Here is an 18,024-nt window from a genome sequence, read left to right as displayed (position 1 = left end):
AGAGCCTAGTATATGTATGAATATTTTATTTTCTTAGCTAATATAGTTTGGCAAACCTTCAACAGGAAATTGCTAAGTCTAGTACTTTTATCAGACATGCTAAAATAATGTCAAAAACAGTTGCAAAACGTTTGTCAATAAATTGCTTTTGAATAGAAGCACGCAGCACGCAAAATCAGAAGGAAATGGTTTGTATGGCCGATCATGATCAAAGACATTTCCTTCCAATTTTTATTTTTATTTAAATTTAACAGTACTCACATAGTTTGCTTCAATATTTGAATCACTAAACAGCTTAAAACAACTAAAGAATGTAACAAGAATAAAAATGAGTAATAAACAATTAAGAAATAAAATAATACTAATGGAAAAAGAAAGAAAAAGAGGTATCATAGTATAAAGTCAACTTGCGTGTTCACACCTGTCGAGATATTTCTATTTATGAACCAGAAGAAAAAGAAAACTTCTCCTCCAATCCAAAGTAAAACACCTTTTGTCCGAAGCAAAACTCACAACAAACACGACTTCCAATGAAAGCCGCCGTTTTCCAGAAAGCAATCGACGAGGAGGAAGAAGAAGAAGAAGTCTGTAATGCCTTCGACGGCGAGGTAGATATCCACACTCAAACGACGTCGTCCCACGACACCAAGAACATCCTCAAGGGCCTCTTCACTTCCTTGCTCTCGATGGACCAGAAAAGAGCCAGAACCATGCCCGATGAGGAAAACGGAGATACCACCAATCGTAAGAAGTCACGTGCCGCCTCACGTGCCTCACGTGATGTAACCGGATCCGAACCGGTTCAGCAGAGACGGTTATGGGTCAAAGACCGGAGCAGAGCGTGGTGGGAAGAGCGCAGCCGTTTCGACTACCCGGAGGACGACTTCAAAAACGCGTTTCGGATGTCCAAAACCACGTTTAACTTAATCTGCGACGAGCTGAACTCGGCCGTCGCGAAGGAAGACACCGCTTTGCGAAACGCGATTCCCGTGCGTCAGCGAGTCGCGGTCTGCGTCTGGCGGTTAGCGACGGGAGAGCCGCTGCGTCTCGTCTCCAAGAAGTTCGGTTTAGGGATCTCGACTTGCCACAAGCTCGTCCTCGAGGTGTGCAAAGCGATCAAAGACGTTCTGATGCCGAAGTACCTCAAGTGGCCAGACCACGAGGAAGGTTTGAGAAGCGTTGGAGAAACGTTCGAAGCGGTTTCGGGTATTCCGAATATTGTCGGCTCGATGTACACGACTCATGTCCCGATCATAGCTCCTAAGATCAGTGTCGCTGCTTATTTTAATAAAAGACATACCGAGAGGAACCAGAAGACTTCTTACTCGATCACGATCCAAGCCGTTGTGAATCATAAAGGTGTTTTTACTGACTTGTGCATCGGGTGGCCCGGGTCGATGTCTGATGATCAGGTATTGAATGTTTTCAATTAAAGCTTTACCTTTAATTAGCTAAAGTTTGTTACATCGGTATTGTATATATATTACATTGGTTCAGTAAAAGGAAGCTAAACCAACCGGTTAAATACTTAACCGATATATATGATCTAATACCAGGTGCTGGAGAAGTCGCTGTTGTATCAAAGAGCTAACAGCGGAGGCCTTTTAAAAGGCTCGTGGGTCGCTGGTGGGCCGGGACATCCGTTGTTGGACTGGGTTTTGGTTCCGTACGCGCAGCAGGGGTTGACGTGGACGCAGCACGCGTTTAACGAGAAGATGGGCGAGGTGCAGAGAGTGGGTAAAGAAGCGTTTGGGAGGTTGAAGGGAAGGTGGGCGTGTCTGCAGAAGAGGACTGAGGTGAAGCTTCAGGATTTGCCTACGGTGTTGGGAGCGTGCTGTGTGCTTCATAATATATGTGAGATTAGAGAGGAGAAGATGGAGGCGGAGCTGATAGTTGATGTGGTTGATGATGAGGTTTTGCCTGAGAATGGATTGAGGTCGGTTAGTGCGATGAAGGCGAGAGATGATATCTCGCATAATCTGTTGCATCATGGACTCGCGGGTACTTCTTTCTTATGAAAATGATTATGGAAATGTTATAATCTCAGTTTGATTCTTTGGTTTATGCATATTGTATTGTTTAGATCACAGATGTATATGAGGCAGTAGAAGAAACTTAACATTTTAATATACGTAATACTCTAAGCAAGATCGTATAGCTGAATGAGATTTCATTCTGATAGTGTGGAATGTAAGATGAGCCAACAAGGTTGTTTTTTGGCTACTTCAGTGAAACGGCACGCATTTTAAATTGTTGCTGGTCTTCAGAGCACGTCACTTGTTTGTGTAGTGGCTACTGGCTAGTGGCTCACCAGTGACAGCCACTCTTTTTTCCGACCCACTGTTTAGATGTAAACCGACGAGTGGGATAAGGTTTTAGTCAGTTGGTCCTAATTCTACGTTTTGTTTGGTTTTAATAGTATAGATTCATTTTAGAGAAAAAGACTAGGATAGCACCAAACCAAGTTTTTGTTCCCAAAGTAGCACTCAAGGCTCAAAGTCACAAAAATAGGTTTCATTAAAGAGGTAAATATACATTTATATCCCTTGGGTTAATTAATCCAAACCTTAGGGTTTAGAGTTAAGGGGTGGGTTTTGGAATTAGGGTTTAAAATTTTATAAAAAAAAAAAATATTAAAATAAAAAATAAAAATTTTAAAAACAGTTTTAAAAAGTATTTTTAAATTATAAAAATAAAATTTGAAAAAAAATAATAAAAAAAAAATTTCGAAAAAAAATTGTAAAAATTTCGAATCTGAAAACATATAATCTGAAACTATAAAAAAAAAAAAAATCTTTTTTTCATTTTTTTAATTTTAATTTTATTTATTTTTATTTATTTTTGTTTGTTTATTTAATTTTAAACCAAGGGTATTAGGGATATTTTACCCTTTAATGAATGTCATTTTTGTGACTTTCTCCTTCTAGTGCTATTTTTGAGACATAAACTTCAAAAGGTGCTATTATTGACAATTGCCCATCATTTTAACCATATTAATATAATAAATGCTTGGATTGTAGGGATTCTTTTTATAGTTTCTAAGTTGGTTTATTGTATTTTTAACCAAATTAATATAAATTTATTTTTATATCAACCCAAATTATTCGTAAGAATTTTATTTACTACTATTGGTAATAGAAATTGTTTTTTGTTTTTGATAATAGCTGGTTCAGGATTGGTTTGGATAGTTTGAAAGTATGATAACTAATTCATTTATTTCATAATATTTTAGATTAAAACAAAAATTAAGAAAACTACTAATTTCCAAAAGGAAATTATTGTATAATTGATCACACACTATCCAAAATGAAAAATTTGCATAAAATACAAAACAATTTTTTTAAAGAACAAAAAAGGATTTACATTATATAATTTTTTTTTAAAAACCCCACAAAAAGTGAGGAAGAAACAGAGAACCACCTTAAAAAGAGTAATTTTTTAAAACAACGGTTGATAATAAATCATTGACTCCCGGTATTTTCTCTGACTGTTCTAAGGGAAAAAGTTAGTTAATAGTCTTCGAGCATCACCACCACCCAGATTGTAACAGGAAGAAGAGAGGAGAGAAAATTTGACCATCTTTCTCTTATTGTTTTTATGCTTTCCTCTCCTCTCTTCTTGTTTCCAGATACTAACTATGTCGGGTGACACCTGAAATATTATTATTATTTACATATTTATTAATTGTTGGGGTTTTCAGAGTTTCTCTGTTGATCAAATTCATATATAATCATGGTTCGTTTCCCTTCGGAAGATCGGCATGCACCAGTGAACTCGACGGTGGTTGCCATTGACAAAGACAAGAACAGTCACTATGCTGTTCGTTGGGCCGTCGAACATCTCTTTAATCTGATCGACAATCGCAACATGATTCTAGTACACGTTCGTCTTAAAAATTCAAACCGTACGTATCTAAGTTTTTTTTAAAAATTATTACACAAGTGTATCTTCTGAAATGGATAGCTCAATTGTTACAGATGGAGGAAACGTTAACGATGAATTAAACAAGCTTTTTATTCCATACAGGGGTTATTGTGCACGAAAAGGGGTATGTATCTATTTCAATCAGACATTTCAACGTATGCATTACAAAACACTAGTTAATTAATTATCTTTGTGTTTGCATGTGTTTTAGATTTCAATGATGGAGGTCATTCTTGATGATATCGACGTTCCGAACGCAATATTGGATTACGCTAACAATAACCTAGTGAACAACATCGTGTTGGGAACAACATCTTCAAAGAACCCATTCGCAAGATCTCTCAAGTTCACTAAATCCCATGACGTTGCAGCTTCCGTTCTAAAATCAACCCCTGAGTTTTGTTCCGTCTATGTCATCTCTAAAGGCAAAGTCCAGTCCTCACGTGCAGCTCAAAGACCTATCACCAATACCCTTGTCCCACCTCGTGCACCTACGTTTCATCTCCAAAACCTACCTGACCCTGACCACGATCATCACTTACCTAGGTATTGTTATGATTTATTCTCTTTTATATGCTGTTTTTTTAATCAACAAGGCTTTAATAAGTTGTTCTTGAGACTGTTGTAGGGGCCAGCGTAATGGAAGAAACATAACACCAGAGAGGTATCGTCCTCATGAGAATGGCTTCAATGCTGTGAGAGAAAGGCACAAAAGTGCTGCCAATGGTCCATTGGACTTTAATTATGATTTTAACCAGCCAATGGGTCAAAGGAACTTTGATGAACCGGATTTTGGGACTAGGATGATGGGTTCCATTGATCATTCTGCTCATAACTTTGATACCATTGGTTCTTCTAGTTCTTCTGATGAATCAGTTTCACAATCAAATGTATGTTAGAGTAGATACAATAAATTCTTATGATAATATCTATTTTAGGAAAAAAAAATTAAATGGTTGGATGCTTATTTGCAGAAAGATGTTGAAGCTGAGATGAGAAGGTTAAAGATTGAACTCAAGCAAACGATGGACATGTACAGTTCAGCCTGCAAAGAAGCACTAGATGCAAAACAGAAGGTATAGCAGAGCTAGCTGATATGAGGATGTTTTCTTGCTCCATCTAAATGGGTTTGGGGGCCTGGGGATTACGGGCTTCGGCCCCGAACTTCCTGGTATTTAAACAAAATGAAAAATAATACTTTCTGGTTCTCATGTTTATCTAGGCAAATGAGCTTAACAAGTGGAAACTGGAAGAAACTCTAAGATTTGAGGAAGCTAGGAGTGCTGAAGAGGCAGCCCTGGCTGTTGCGGAGACGGAGAAGGCCAAGTGCAGAGCTGCAATGGAAGCAGCTGAGAAATCTCAGAGGATGGCAGATTTGGAAGGACAAAGAAGGAAACAAGCCGAGATGAAAGCAAGAAGGGAGTCACAAGAGAAAGACCGCGCTATTAGCGCTTTGGTGCAGAACGATGTCAGGTACAGAAGATACTCTATAGAAGAGATTGAAGAGGCTACTAACCGATTCGCGAGCAACAGACAAATAGGAGAAGGTGGATATGGACCGGTCTTTGAAGGTACACTTGATCACACTCCCGTTGCTATTAAAGTCTTGAGAGCTGATGCTGCTCAAGGAAAGAAACAGTTTAACCAAGAAGTCGAGGTTCTAAGTTGCATCAGACACCCTCACATGGTTCTTCTCCTCGGCGCGTGTCCGGAATACGGATGCTTGGTGTATGAGTTCATGGAGAATGGGAGCTTAGAGGATAGACTCTTCCGTAGAGGAAACTCGCCGCCTCTTTCTTGGAGGAAGAGGTTCCAAATAGCAGCGGAGATCGCTACAGCACTCTCCTTCCTTCACCAAACAAAGCCAGAGCCGCTTGTTCACCGTGATTTAAAACCTGCCAACATACTCTTGGATAGAAACTACGTGAGCAAGATCAGTGACGTTGGATTGGCTCGATTAGTCCCTGCGTCGGTGGCTGATACCGTCACGCAGTACCACATGACATCTGCTGCTGGAACGTTCTGTTATATCGACCCAGAGTACCAGCAGACAGGTAAGTTAACGACGAAGTCAGACGTGTATTCGTTGGGGATAATGCTGCTTCAGATCATTACTGCGAAGAGTCCAATGGGTTTGGCTCATCATGTGTCGAGGGCGATTAGTAAAGGAACTTTTAAGGATATGCTTGACCCGGTGGTGACTGATTGGCCTGTGGAAGAAGCTATGGCTTTTGCTAAGCTGTGTCTAAAATGTGCAGAACTGAGGAAGAAAGATAGACCAAATCTTGGGAAGGATATAGTTCCAGAGCTTGTTCGGTTAAGAAACTTCGGTATGGATAAAGAGTCAGGTGAATTGTGATACATACAAAACCCTGAACAAAATCGATTTCTTTCTTCTGTGAAAAGCTTTATTAATTATAAACGTTCGGATTAAACTTAACTCTCTCGTTACTACAATACAACTAAAATCATACAAACAAAACATAATCATCATTAGGTCCAAAACTCGGAAATAGAAGAACCAACTCGTTTATACTTCCACTAGACCACCAACATTTTGGTAACATGACAATCTCCGAGATAGAGAAACATCGAATTCAAAGCAAAGTTTGAATGCTGTCAATATCTTAAGAATAAAATTGATACAAAGCCAACTTTGAAAGCAAAGTATAAAGGAACAATGACAGAACCAAAACAAAGGATTACTTCTCATTAGATTGTTTTTTTTTTTGAGTATACATTGGGAAACGAATATCCAAACTAAAACAATATCTACAGTTCCTTTTACACACTTTACTAGTATATTGACATGGTGATTTATAAATGTTCGACCAACTAACTAAACAATGAACACATTCAACCGCAAACACCAGCTTCTAGATCGTCAAAATGGGACTCATCATCATGGTCATGGTGATGGGCATACTAGTGGCATCATCACCGTCCGATCAAACGGATGTCCTCACTCCTCTTTGCATCAGTGAATGCTCTACGTGTCCCACCATTTGCTCTCCTCCTCCCTCCAAACCGTCTCCCTCCACGTCACCGCCTCCATCTCCCTCATTGCCATCATCCTCTCCGCTACCGCCACCACCTCCATCTCCCTCATTGCCGTCATCATCACCGCCACCGCCTCGCAAACACTCTCCACCAGCGGTTTCACCTCCACCGTTAATCACAGTCATCCAGCCGCCACCACCAAGATTTTACTATTTTCAGTCCACACCGCCACCTTCACCGCTTTCTTCCGATGTAAAAGGCTCGCCACCATCACCTCCGTCGCCAAAGGGACAGCCAAAGGGGCAGCAGGATCCTAACCCATATCCTTATTTCTATTTCTACACGGCATCAAATGCCACTTCTCTCTTTTCTTCTTCTTTCTTGACTTCTCTTTTCTATTTTCTCTATCTTTTTTGCTTAACGATTCGTTAGTGATATACTATTGTTTTTTTTTCATTTTTTGGTGTAATATATGATTGCTTTTTCATCAAATGGGATAATCGTTTATCATTTTACGTACATTAAACAACCCCGTTATATTTTTTAATCGACTTCTGTATAAATATTTGGAAGACATGTGTATTTCCAAGGAGAAATTTAATCATTTACATGTCCAACACAAAATACATGCCACAGGGATGATATGAATGATGTTGACATAAAAGTTAAAATTGTCACCAATTAAAATTTTACCATAATTCGTCGACAAATTTTTCTTTTTACCATAATTTAAAATAAAATTGGAAAAATTGTTTTTTAGAGCAAAAAAATGATAACTATGTCCTTTTACACTAACTAGGGGTTGGCCCGCCCTACGGGCGGGTAAAATTACACTAAAAATATTTTATATTAAAATATTTAATTTTATAAATTTTACTTTGTACTGAAAAAAATAAATGTAATCTATTTTAATTCTAAAAGTATATTGTAAACTTTATTAAATTTTGTTGGTTTGAGTTGAAAAGACCATTAACGTTTTTTTTGTTTAGAAAACACAAAATTATTAAATTAAAAAATTAAGAAAAAAATAATGATTTAATTTTTTTTTATATATTTCTATTTCAATTTTATATAGTTGAAGAAAGTCTAAGGTAAAGTAAACTAATATTTTATTTCTAAGATTATCAGATTTTAATATTATTACAAATAACTAATTTTTCACGATAATAAATTAATACATACACCCCAAGCTAAATCAATTGAAAATCAAATGTAATGTGATAAAATTATAAAAAGTTAAATCTTAAAATAATATATAAATAGTTTCAAAAATGCCATAAATAATAAATAGTATTTATTATGTAACAACAAATGATGTTTTATTCCGCGCGGGGTTTTATATCTTTGGTTACATCTAGTTTTACATATTGGTTTGCTTAATTTGCTTAATTTCTTATGTGCATTTGTTTTACAGCATAACTGTTGTGTTTTTAGATTTCTGATGATTTGGGATAGCAGCTTAAACCTATTTGGTGACTCATGTTTGGCTCTATTTGTTGTTATATTTTGTTTATGAACTATATTGGCAACATGTTATTACGTTAATCTTATGGAGGGAGTGTGTCTTGATAGACTGATGTTGGGTTTGGAGGGGAGGGGTAGTTTCATCTGTAAGTTATGTTCGTTCAATTGTTTGTCTAAGTGAATATTTGTAATGAGTGTATTGTTGCTTGCTCTGTGTAGAACGTTACACTCTTGTAAGTTACTAAGAGTAGTTGACTTTTAGTTAAGAAAACATGTGGTGCAGAATAAATTGCCACCTATAATGGAGCTTCGTTTCTTACATGCTTGAAGCTGAGCCCATAGAGCTTCATACACGCCAAATATGTGAACTCGTTCTCATACATATGATATTAATTTTCTTACCTTTCTCGCCCTCCTATATTGTGCCTTTCAACAATGCATTGTGGTATGTGTTGTTGTTAGCATGAGCCGATGGAATAGTCTTCAAGGCTGGAGGTAAGCCTGTGATTAAAGCACGATGGGATTAATGTTGTTTTCGTGCAGTCCTTCAGGTGTAGCGTTAGATGTAGCGTTGGACGTGATAGTTTCTCATAGCTCGCGGCGATCCTTTCACGCTGATTGTTTTTGGAGCTTTGAGTGAGTGATCGGTTCTTCGAGGAAGGGTTTCTAGTCATCTTGTGAGAGAGATGGTGCTATTGCAGTGAAGGATACGAAAGTATGTTATGAAAAAAACACATAAACTCGTTAATAAAATGGGAGTTAAGGAAATTTTTTTTTTTTTAACCGGGAGTTAAGGATTTCATATATTTGTTGGAAGCCTTTTGGGATTGCTTTTTTTTTTAATTTAAGTGCTTGTAATATTTCTCTAATTGTTGGGCGTGCCACATTTCTCAGCTTTGGTACTATAAGAAAACTCAGCAGATGAAATGATAGTATCATGTGGAAATAGTGGTAGCCTACTATGTAACTTGAATCTCCGTACTGGCCATATAATGGATTAAAGACTGTTGTATCAATATTTATGATGCGTTTTTGGGTTTCTATTTGACGTGGGGAGGCACATTTTGGCAAACACCCATACTGTGGGGCAGCATATACGCTACTGATACAGCATTGCTGCAATATTAGTTGCACTCTTACTACTAAAAATATCATAGACGCATAACAAACAATGCAACTAATTAATCAATGTTTTTGCTGGTAGTTCCCAGTCTGTGCTAGATATTGCTAAAGTTTATTATTCAACTACATAAAGGCAGAATGTGTAGAGGATTTAAAGGAACTTTTATTTATAAACATATAACGAATACCTTTCCCTTGTAACAACTACAACTAAAAGTTAAAACACAACCAGCAGCTGGTTTAATTTCAGGAAACAGTAGACAAAGTCAAAGTGGAAACATTTAAAAACAGAAATGCGAAAGAGTAGAGGTTGTCCATTCTGACCTTTGGCTCTCCTAAGCCTGTGAAGTTAAGTCACGTGTGGCTTCTTCCCTTCAACCTTCTCCTCCATTAGTGGTTCATTCTTAATTTCTTATCTGTTGATTTATCGAGACAGAACAGTTGGAAGAGCAGGGTCGACAGCACTTTCTTAAAGCATTCCAGCATTATCACCATCAGGTATTTTCTCAGGCGATGCACTGTTAAACCTATCAGTAGGATTGGTTTTAACCGCTCCAGCTCCAAGCATGTCATCACCAGGCTGGTTATCCCTTCCCTGCAAAATAATTAATAGTACTTACATGACCTCCAAAGTCTGGAAGTGGTGGTCGGTAGTGGCTAAGTTGTTAAAAACACATACATTATAGAGGAGGTTTCTGTGTCTAAAAAGTTAACTAACAATCATTAATCATACAAGTAGCTTGCAATCAACTAAAGGAACCATATATAAAGGAGGTTGGCGAATCTATCCAAAACACTGACACCGACGTTTGGCCACTGCAATTTTTCTTGCACCAATAAACGTTCAACTCATACAAAAGAACTTGAGGATTCGCCATGGTTTTCGACGCTCTGGAATATAGTATGATATGGAAAATGTTCAAAGTTTCATTCTCTCACTGTGCGTAAATACCTTTAGTGCCCACAAAAGAATAAAAGAAACAAAAACGTGGTGGGTCTATCAAATATTGAAAGAAATACAAAAGCTTTTATTGCTTACAACTATATTTGGATGTGAGTGATTCTTGAGAAGCTTAACTTTCTTTTCCAGCTTCTGAATATGATGAACAAAAGTAGGAAAGTCATGAATAAATCAAATCATTGTAGAGAAATAACTAAGATAATATGATGAAAGAGAAGTCGGAGGACAATATCAACAAAGAAACATGTATGTTTATTAGCAACTAAAATCCAGTCAATAAAAACAACAATAATAACGTTAGAGTAAACACCCAAAAAAATTATAGAATACATGAGTAATTAAACAAATTAAGGTGATGGGATGTAGAAGGAATGAGCTTGGAGAGCCCACAGATCACCGAAAAACTCATCATAAGAATCAAACTTCAGGGAGAAAGGGGAATTTTAAAACAAATTGCAGAGTAAAATTACAATATTCAAAATCAGAGACAGAGTTTTCAAATTAACCTGTTTGACGGCGAGAAACTCTCCAAAATCAAGACTAATAGCAACTGAACAGGCAAGAGAGATTGTTAGCCTAATATAAGTTGATTTGGAGTCCCCATAATGGAAGCAGATCAAGTATCAAATTCAAAAGAGAAGTCGTACCTTTTGCTGGAGCTATTACTCAAAGTGAGATCCTTTTCACACATAAAAAATAATAAACCACAGAGAACTCAATTAGTTAGGATGCCTCCTCCTCCTCGACCGACTCAACGATTCTTCTCCGCGAAGGGAACTAAGAGCACGACATCATCACCACGTGTTTCCTCTCCGGCTTAAGCGCCACTATCGCTAACGCCACCACGATCGTCACTATACGTAAGAAATCTCCGAACGCGATCACCACGAGAGCCAAGTCTCTAGCCTTTCGCATCTTCACGGAGGCCATGGCGAGGAAGAACGGTGGAGATCCGAACTTCAAATATGGTTGGTACGCTGGCTCGAGAGAACAGATCGAACGGATCGTCTCGTACGGATTCAGCAGCAGCGAGATGAGATAGATGATGATTCGTCTCATGGAATCGGACGAACTCTCTGCGCTTCAGACGAAATTAGGGATTAGGCGAGACATATGCGAATATGACCTGGCGATTTAAAACTTCGTAATTGGCTGATTTTATTAATGACGTGGACACTCTCTCTGTTGATTATATATCCCTTTTAATATAGTATAGATATTTATTTTGTGCCAGTTTTCTCTATAATACCTTTTAATATTTTTGAAAATAAATTTAATAAATAGTTTTATAAGCAATTTTTTTTTGAAAAAATGGTAACTATTGATAAAATACCTATATGAACTTAGTGGTATTTTTTTCAGTTCTAAAAATGTTTAAATTATAAATTTCAGATTATGTTTTAAATAAAGTAGAAATTGCATTATACGAATTAGAAAACGAAATCCACTTATTCATCGAATCTACAATGTTTAGAATATGTGATCTACGTAAATAAGAGTATTTTAAACATATTTAGAATACACATTCCGCGCTTAACCTACCGATCTAAAATCTTTAGAAATCAAAATCTACACATTACTATAATTCTAAAAACCTGTAAAAACCGATTTCTATAGATTAGTTGCATTATACGGATAAAAAATCAGTTCCTAAAAATATGGAAACAAAATATTTGGGAATATTCACTTTCGTATTTTGAAAAAAAAATCGATTTAAATAAAAACAAAAAAAACGAATTCATTATTTATTATATTAAAAAATTAAAATTTTAAGGACATTATTGTCATTTTGAAAATAATTAATCTAATGAGACATAAAGTATATGAGATTAGTCTAAAGTGCATAGTTATCATTTTTTGCTTTAAAAAAACAATTTTTCTAATAAAATTTGAGAAAAAGACTAAAATAGCACTAAATCAAGTTTTTGTTCCCAAACTAGCACTCAAGGTCAAAAGTCACAAAAATAGCACTCAAGGGGTGAGGTTTAGGGTTTAGAATTTAGGGTTTAGGGTTTAGAGTTTAGGTTTTAGGGTTTAGAGTTGAGAAATGAGGTTTTGGGGATAAGATTTCAAATTTTGAAAAATAAAAAAATTTAAATTTTTCAAAAGATAAAATGCTATTTTGGTCATTTTAATTTTTGAGTGTTATTTTTGTGATATAAAATTAGAAATGTGCTATTTTGGAGATTTGCCCATAAAATTTCAAGTAATGTTCTTTTTTTTTTTTTCTTTAATTAACGCGGTGAAAATAAAATAGAAAGAGCGATGATTATTCATTTCAGATCCTAACGTGAAATCTCCTCTGTGTTGTTTCTCGATCTGTATTACATTCTTCTACCAGATTTCAATATCATCGCCAGGAAGATCCGGAAATGGCAACGGAGATCGGAGAGATGTCTCCCCCGGAGACGACGGCGAGTCTGCTCTCCCTCGCTTCCGCCTCTCAGCAACCGTACGTCTCCGAGCTCCTCTCCTTCACTCTCGATCGTCTCCACAAGGTCCCTCTCTCTCTCTTTTTCTCTTCTCTTTTGACATCTCTCTGCGCGCTTTGGATCTCTGAAATCTTACTGAATCTGAAGGAGCCGGAGCTGCTTCGAGTGGACGCGGAGCGGATCCAGAGGCAAATGCAAGAGGTCGCGGTTGGGAACTACCGCGCGTTTATCACCGCTGCGGATGCGTTGCTCGCGATCCGCCAGGAAGTTTCCTCAATCGATAAGCATCTCGAGTCTCTGGTATATTATCGAATTGAGTTATACTGCTTCACGTGGTTATATAGATCTCTCTGGTTTTGGATTTGATTACGGTTAGTGACAGTGGAAGCTTCGTTGCTAGGATCTGAAATTAGTTACTGGAAAAATTAATTGTTTGGTAAATCTTGGATTGGTGTACTAGGGAGGGGTCGTTGTTTCAGGTCCTATAGGTCCTGTTAGTTTACCTGTCGCCCACCTGCGACCAGTCGTAGGTTGTTGTTCGTTTTGATGTCGCTCAATCTGCAACCTGTGACTGATTGTAAGTTGGAGGTTATTGTTCGTTTTGCTGTCGCGCGACTGGTCGCAAGTCGCAGTAAAGAACATGATTTTAGTTGCAGGTCTAGTCGCAGGTCGCGCGACACGCAAACAAACATAATCTTAGTCGCAGGTCGATCGTAAACGAACAAGGACATAGTTGTTATGAATAGGTGAATAAATCATTGGTTTAAGAATGTAGCTTGAGCTTCCATGTTTTTCAGAAAGCTAGATAGGTTCTTGCACATCTATATACATATCCTTTGGCTTTTAGCAGTGTCATCCTTGGGAAGAAAAGAATAATAGTTATTCCCTTGAAAAAGTTTTGATGCTAGAGTTTCTGTGTGTTTTCACCTATTGCAGATTGGTGAAGTCCCGAAACTAACGTCTGGCTGCACAGAGTTTATCGAGTCTGCGGAGAATATTCTGGAGAAGAGGAAGATGAACCAGGCTTTGCTGGCAAATCACAGTACTCTGCTTGACTTGCTTGAGATTCCTCAGCTTATGGATACGTAAGTTACTAGACCGAATTATGTGATGTTAAGCAACATCTAAATGCTCTGCATAATGAATTGTATCTTTGTTAGATGCGTGAGAAACGGAAACTTTGACGAAGCGCTTGACCTGGAAGCATTTGTGTCGAAACTTGCAACTATGCATCCCAAGTGAGTTTTTTTGGTTATGTTTCTGATCAATTTTTATCCCTTCTGGATATTTAATGCTGGAAACTTCAAGCTTTAGCTTTTATGAATTAATCTTCTCTCAATGTCAAGATTGCCTGTGATCCAAGCACTTGCAGCGGAGGTTCGACAGACAACTCAGTCACTTCTCTCACAGCTTCTCCAGAAACTGCGCTCAAATATACAGGTTTTGTGTGAATAAAAGTTTGTTTGTAAACGGTGAAGTATGGTTAGGCTTTAGCAATCTAGGAGGCTCAATCTTTAATTGCTGCTCTTTATTACAGTTGCCAGAATGTCTCCGGATTATTGGATACTTAAGGCGAATAGGAGTCTTTGGCGAGTATGAAATGCGATTACAGGTGAACTGTTTTGACATATAACCATTCAGTCTTGAAGCTATGCCCTTCACTTCTGAATGGTTCTTCTCTGTGCAGTTCTTAAGATGCCGTGAGGCATGGCTCACTGGAATTCTCGAGGATCTAGACCAGAAAAATGCTTATGAGTATTTAAAAGGCATGATAAACTGCCACAGAATGCACCTCTTTGATGTGGTTAATCAATATCGAGCTATCTTTGCCGATGATACATCGGGGAGCGAAGAAAATTACGATGGTGGACTTCTGTTTAGCTGGGCCATGCATCAGATAACATCGCACCTGAAGACTCTGAAAATTATGCTCCCAAAGATAACTGAAGGAGGATCTCTATCAAATATTTTGGATCAGTGCATGGTTTGAGTTTTTTTTCAATTCATATATTTCCCTATTGAATACTCTGTGCAACTCTGATAGGCATTTACCTTCTTCTCATGACAATACAGTACTGTGCAATGGGGCTTGGTTGGGTTGGGCTAGACTTCCGGGGCTTGCTTCCTCCTCTTTTTGAAGAGTAACGCTTCTTCTTATAGTCTTTGTCATAATCTCTACTTATAACTTTACAAGATCGTCAGTATTGAACTTGCGTACTTTTGACAGGGCGGTTCTAAACATGTTTTCCAAGAACATGAGCACAGCAGTTGAGAATTTCCAAGTGGGTAAACGCAAAACTTTAACTTTGTTATACTCTATTGAATCTCCCAATTAAATTTCTTCATGATATTTTATTTTCCAGTTAGTTTTGGACTCGCATCGATGGGTTCCGTTGCCATCTGTTGGCTTCCCATCAAGTGGTATTAATGACGATAGCAAAGATGACGTCACACCTCCATCATACTTGATGGAACACCCGCCTCTTGCAGTTTTCATAAACGGTGAGACAATATCAATTGTTCCAATAGTATGGATGATGTAACCAATAACGAGTGTTCGAATTATCGCAAATGGTTTTTTGGATATTCTGGCTATGTCTCACAGGTGTATCTGCTGCTTTGAACGAACTACGTCCTTGTGCCCCGCTAAGTCTAAAGAATGTGATTGCTCATGAATTGATCAAAGGGCTTCAGGCTGTCTCTGACTCCTTGCTAAGATACAACACAACTCGGATGCTTCGACTCAATGAATCCAATCTCTTCCTCTCACTTTGCCGAGCTTTCGTCGAGGTACAGTTTCACATTTTCATCCCAATCTTATATCAACCAGTAACGATTCAGTAGATTGAAAACCTCTCTGGCTAACTCACATTGCCAAATTGTTCTTTTTGTGGTTCTTTGTTGTTACAGGTGGTGTTTCCACATTGCGCCACATGCTTTGGCCGGTGTTACCCAGGTGGTGCTAGTATAGTTATGGATGCCAAGAGTGCATACGAAGGTCTAAGTCGCATCTTAGCCGCTTCGTCCTCTCCAGAACCATCCAACAAACTAGCAAAGACCATCAGCATCGACGCAACGAGTGCATCAGAGAACGGTGTAACGTCCCAAGCCGAAGAAAAACAAGTGGAGAGTCCGAACGAGAAAGAAGAGAACAGTCCCGTTCCCTTGCAGATTCCTGAGACAACACAAGACGAGTCTTGAGAATTTTCTTAATTTTTCTTTTGAAGGAATTCTCAAAAAAAAGAGAGAGTGAAAATTAATACATCAATAGATTATCTATAGTATAAATTTCATTGCACTATGTTTGGAGACTTGGATTCAAATCGTATATGATTTGTTTATTTAGTGTTTTGATTGTTTTCTAATGTAAAATCCACTAATAACTTTGGTCCCGTTCTTCAGATGTCACATATATATTTTTGAAGAGGTTACCTGTTTTTCTGCACATATATCTATCGTATGCATAAAGTAAAACACTATGGTGGCTTATCATGATTCATGACATTCATTAACAAACACTCGAAAATAATATGTTTAGTTAAAACCTAAACAAAATTTTACCAATCTATACAGTATTTAAACAGCTGGTTCTTTTACGAAGCTCCTTGATTGAGTTTATTTGCATGATAGTAATCACAAGCAATTCATACTAGTTTTAACAAGATACCATATTAATATTTACTTCCACATTTCTGCTCGCACAAAAAACATGAAATATGTAGTTTATGTGTTTTTGAGAGCTGTCTTTCATATTCTTTATGGAAAAGGCTATATTGTTTTAAATTATATTTACCAATATAGAAAACATATACTAGTGGAGATCAACCAAATAGGTAAACATAGGGGTTGACATTTGGGTACCCGTGGCCTAAAGTTATATACCGTTTACACACAAGCTATGAAAAATATATCATAGTGAACTAAGTATATCCATATTGTCTATATTTTTATGTTTCTCAGTACAACTTTGGAGCCTTTTTGCAAGACATTCCCGATTGTTTGTTTCGTCACACAAGGCTCTCAATTAACTTCCAAGACTCCTCTCTCTTTGTGTAATAGTTGAGTGTATGTCCGAGTTGATTGGCCGCACACAGTCAGTATAACATCGAATATAGGCATTTGTAGACCGTCCAACTGCATCACTTTGTATATAAAACATGGAGATAAATTCTCCATATACAATCATGAAACAAAATATTTGATCTAAAAAAATGTTTAAAAAATATTAGTTTAAGAATTTAAAACCAGAGTTGCGAACTTCTCATAACTCGAATTGTTATTATTATTATCAAAAAGAAAATTTCGAGCTTTTGGGACAAACTCTTTTGGTCTGGAATCAGTTCTTGATAACCCGATTTCCCGACAAAGTTCCAACTTAAGAGCAGAACTCAACCTTCTACGCATAGTTACCTCAAATTACTTTTATCCCTGTGCTTATTGTGTGTAAGTATAAAATCTTAAAGATAGCGAGATCATTTAGCAGCTATAACTAACCATGTTCAAGAGAGAGAGAGAGAAGGGGTGACAGAGAGAGAGTAAGCACACATAGCTTCAAGCATGAAACCCTAATTGAAAAAAGCATGCAAGAAAGCCACCATGTGTGCTCACTCTCTTCTGTCACCTCCCCTTACCTTCAATATACTCTGCGCATTGAGAGTCTGTGACCAGACAGGACACCTTGCCTTCTGAAAAACAATCGTTTCAAACCTATAAATCTACTTTTATATGCATATATAATATATATCATTGCTCTATTAGGGGATTGAGAGCAAGACTCTAGACCTTACATCTTTCTATCTTTGGATGTGGGAGGAAACTGAGACCTGTCGGGCCTTTTTATAGCCAAGGAAAGAGAGAAAACAAATCTCTCTCATGAATTATTGATAAAGATTGTTCCGTTTTCTTACCACGTGAATTACTACCTATCTATTAAGATGCCGACTACTCGATTTTTCGAAGTCATCTTTTACTTTTGCTAATAAAAAAACACAAACCCTTTAAAAAAATCATTGTTTTTATTTGATTTACAATTATATCTTATTTGTATATCATATTTTATACTCCTTCCATTTTAATGGTATTGTGCATATAGATTAAAAAAATATTTAGTTTTATATATTT

The 18,024-nt window shown here is 37.2% G+C and overlaps 4 protein-coding genes and 1 long non-coding RNA gene across 7 annotated transcripts; 4 read left to right on the top strand and 1 right to left on the bottom strand.

Moving 5' to 3' along the window:
• The first annotated feature begins 444 nt into the window (after window positions 1-444).
• On the top strand, window positions 445-2,252 carry LOC106383757 (protein ALP1-like). Its single transcript, XM_013823820.3, has 2 exons — window positions 445-1,412; window positions 1,557-2,252. Exons 1-2 carry the CDS (start codon window positions 531-533, stop codon window positions 2,016-2,018), a joined length of 1,344 nt encoding a protein of 447 aa, XP_013679274.1. The 5' UTR covers window positions 445-530; the 3' UTR covers window positions 2,019-2,252.
• Window positions 2,253-3,500: 1,248 nt separating this feature from the next.
• LOC106416301 (U-box domain-containing protein 34-like) lies at window positions 3,501-6,364 on the top strand. Of its 2 annotated transcripts, none has more exons than XM_013857161.3 (6): window positions 3,501-3,904; window positions 3,978-4,048; window positions 4,136-4,470; window positions 4,553-4,814; window positions 4,899-5,000; window positions 5,147-6,364. In XM_013857161.3, exons 1-6 carry the CDS (start codon window positions 3,733-3,735, stop codon window positions 6,281-6,283), a joined length of 2,079 nt encoding a protein of 692 aa, XP_013712615.1. In that variant the 5' UTR covers window positions 3,501-3,732; the 3' UTR covers window positions 6,284-6,364. The 2 variants fall into 2 exon arrangements, with proteins under 2 accessions (XP_013712615.1, XP_022554442.1); XM_022698721.2 differs by having other exon boundaries at window positions 3,779-3,904; window positions 4,027-4,048.
• Window positions 6,365-6,637: 273 nt separating this feature from the next.
• Window positions 6,638-7,443, top strand: LOC106416290 (proline-rich receptor-like protein kinase PERK9). Its single transcript, XM_048747828.1, has one exon. The coding sequence runs from the start codon at window positions 6,814-6,816 to the stop codon at window positions 7,354-7,356; it is 543 nt and encodes a 180-aa protein (XP_048603785.1). The 5' UTR covers window positions 6,638-6,813; the 3' UTR covers window positions 7,357-7,443.
• Window positions 7,444-9,658: 2,215 nt separating this feature from the next.
• On the bottom strand, window positions 9,659-11,692 carry LOC125581802. 2 transcript variants are annotated; one of them, XR_007319527.1, is made up of 3 exons: window positions 11,119-11,685; window positions 10,978-11,021; window positions 9,659-10,603 (listed from the first exon to the last, which is right to left on the bottom strand). It is a non-coding gene; the product is annotated as an uncharacterized LOC125581802 (long non-coding RNA). The 2 variants fall into 2 exon arrangements; XR_007319528.1 differs by having other exon boundaries at window positions 9,659-11,021; window positions 11,119-11,692.
• Window positions 11,693-12,707: 1,015 nt separating this feature from the next.
• LOC106380814 (conserved oligomeric Golgi complex subunit 8) lies at window positions 12,708-16,329 on the top strand. Its single transcript, XM_013820645.3, has 12 exons — window positions 12,708-12,969; window positions 13,051-13,203; window positions 13,840-13,988; window positions 14,064-14,141; window positions 14,250-14,343; window positions 14,441-14,515; window positions 14,591-14,887; window positions 14,977-15,044; window positions 15,131-15,185; window positions 15,267-15,405; window positions 15,509-15,693; window positions 15,814-16,329. The coding sequence occupies exons 1-12, from the start codon at window positions 12,844-12,846 to the stop codon at window positions 16,102-16,104; spliced, it is 1,710 nt and encodes a 569-aa protein (XP_013676099.2). The 5' UTR covers window positions 12,708-12,843; the 3' UTR covers window positions 16,105-16,329.
• Window positions 16,330-18,024: the final 1,695 nt, after the last annotated feature.

The sequence above is a fragment of the Brassica napus genome, chromosome A2 (genome assembly GCF_020379485.1).
Source record: "Brassica napus cultivar Da-Ae chromosome A2, Da-Ae, whole genome shotgun sequence".
Classification (NCBI taxonomy): domain Eukaryota; kingdom Viridiplantae; phylum Streptophyta; class Magnoliopsida; order Brassicales; family Brassicaceae; genus Brassica; species Brassica napus.
Note: the sequence above shows the minus strand (reverse complement) of the source record. Positions and strands in the feature narration are given on the sequence as shown.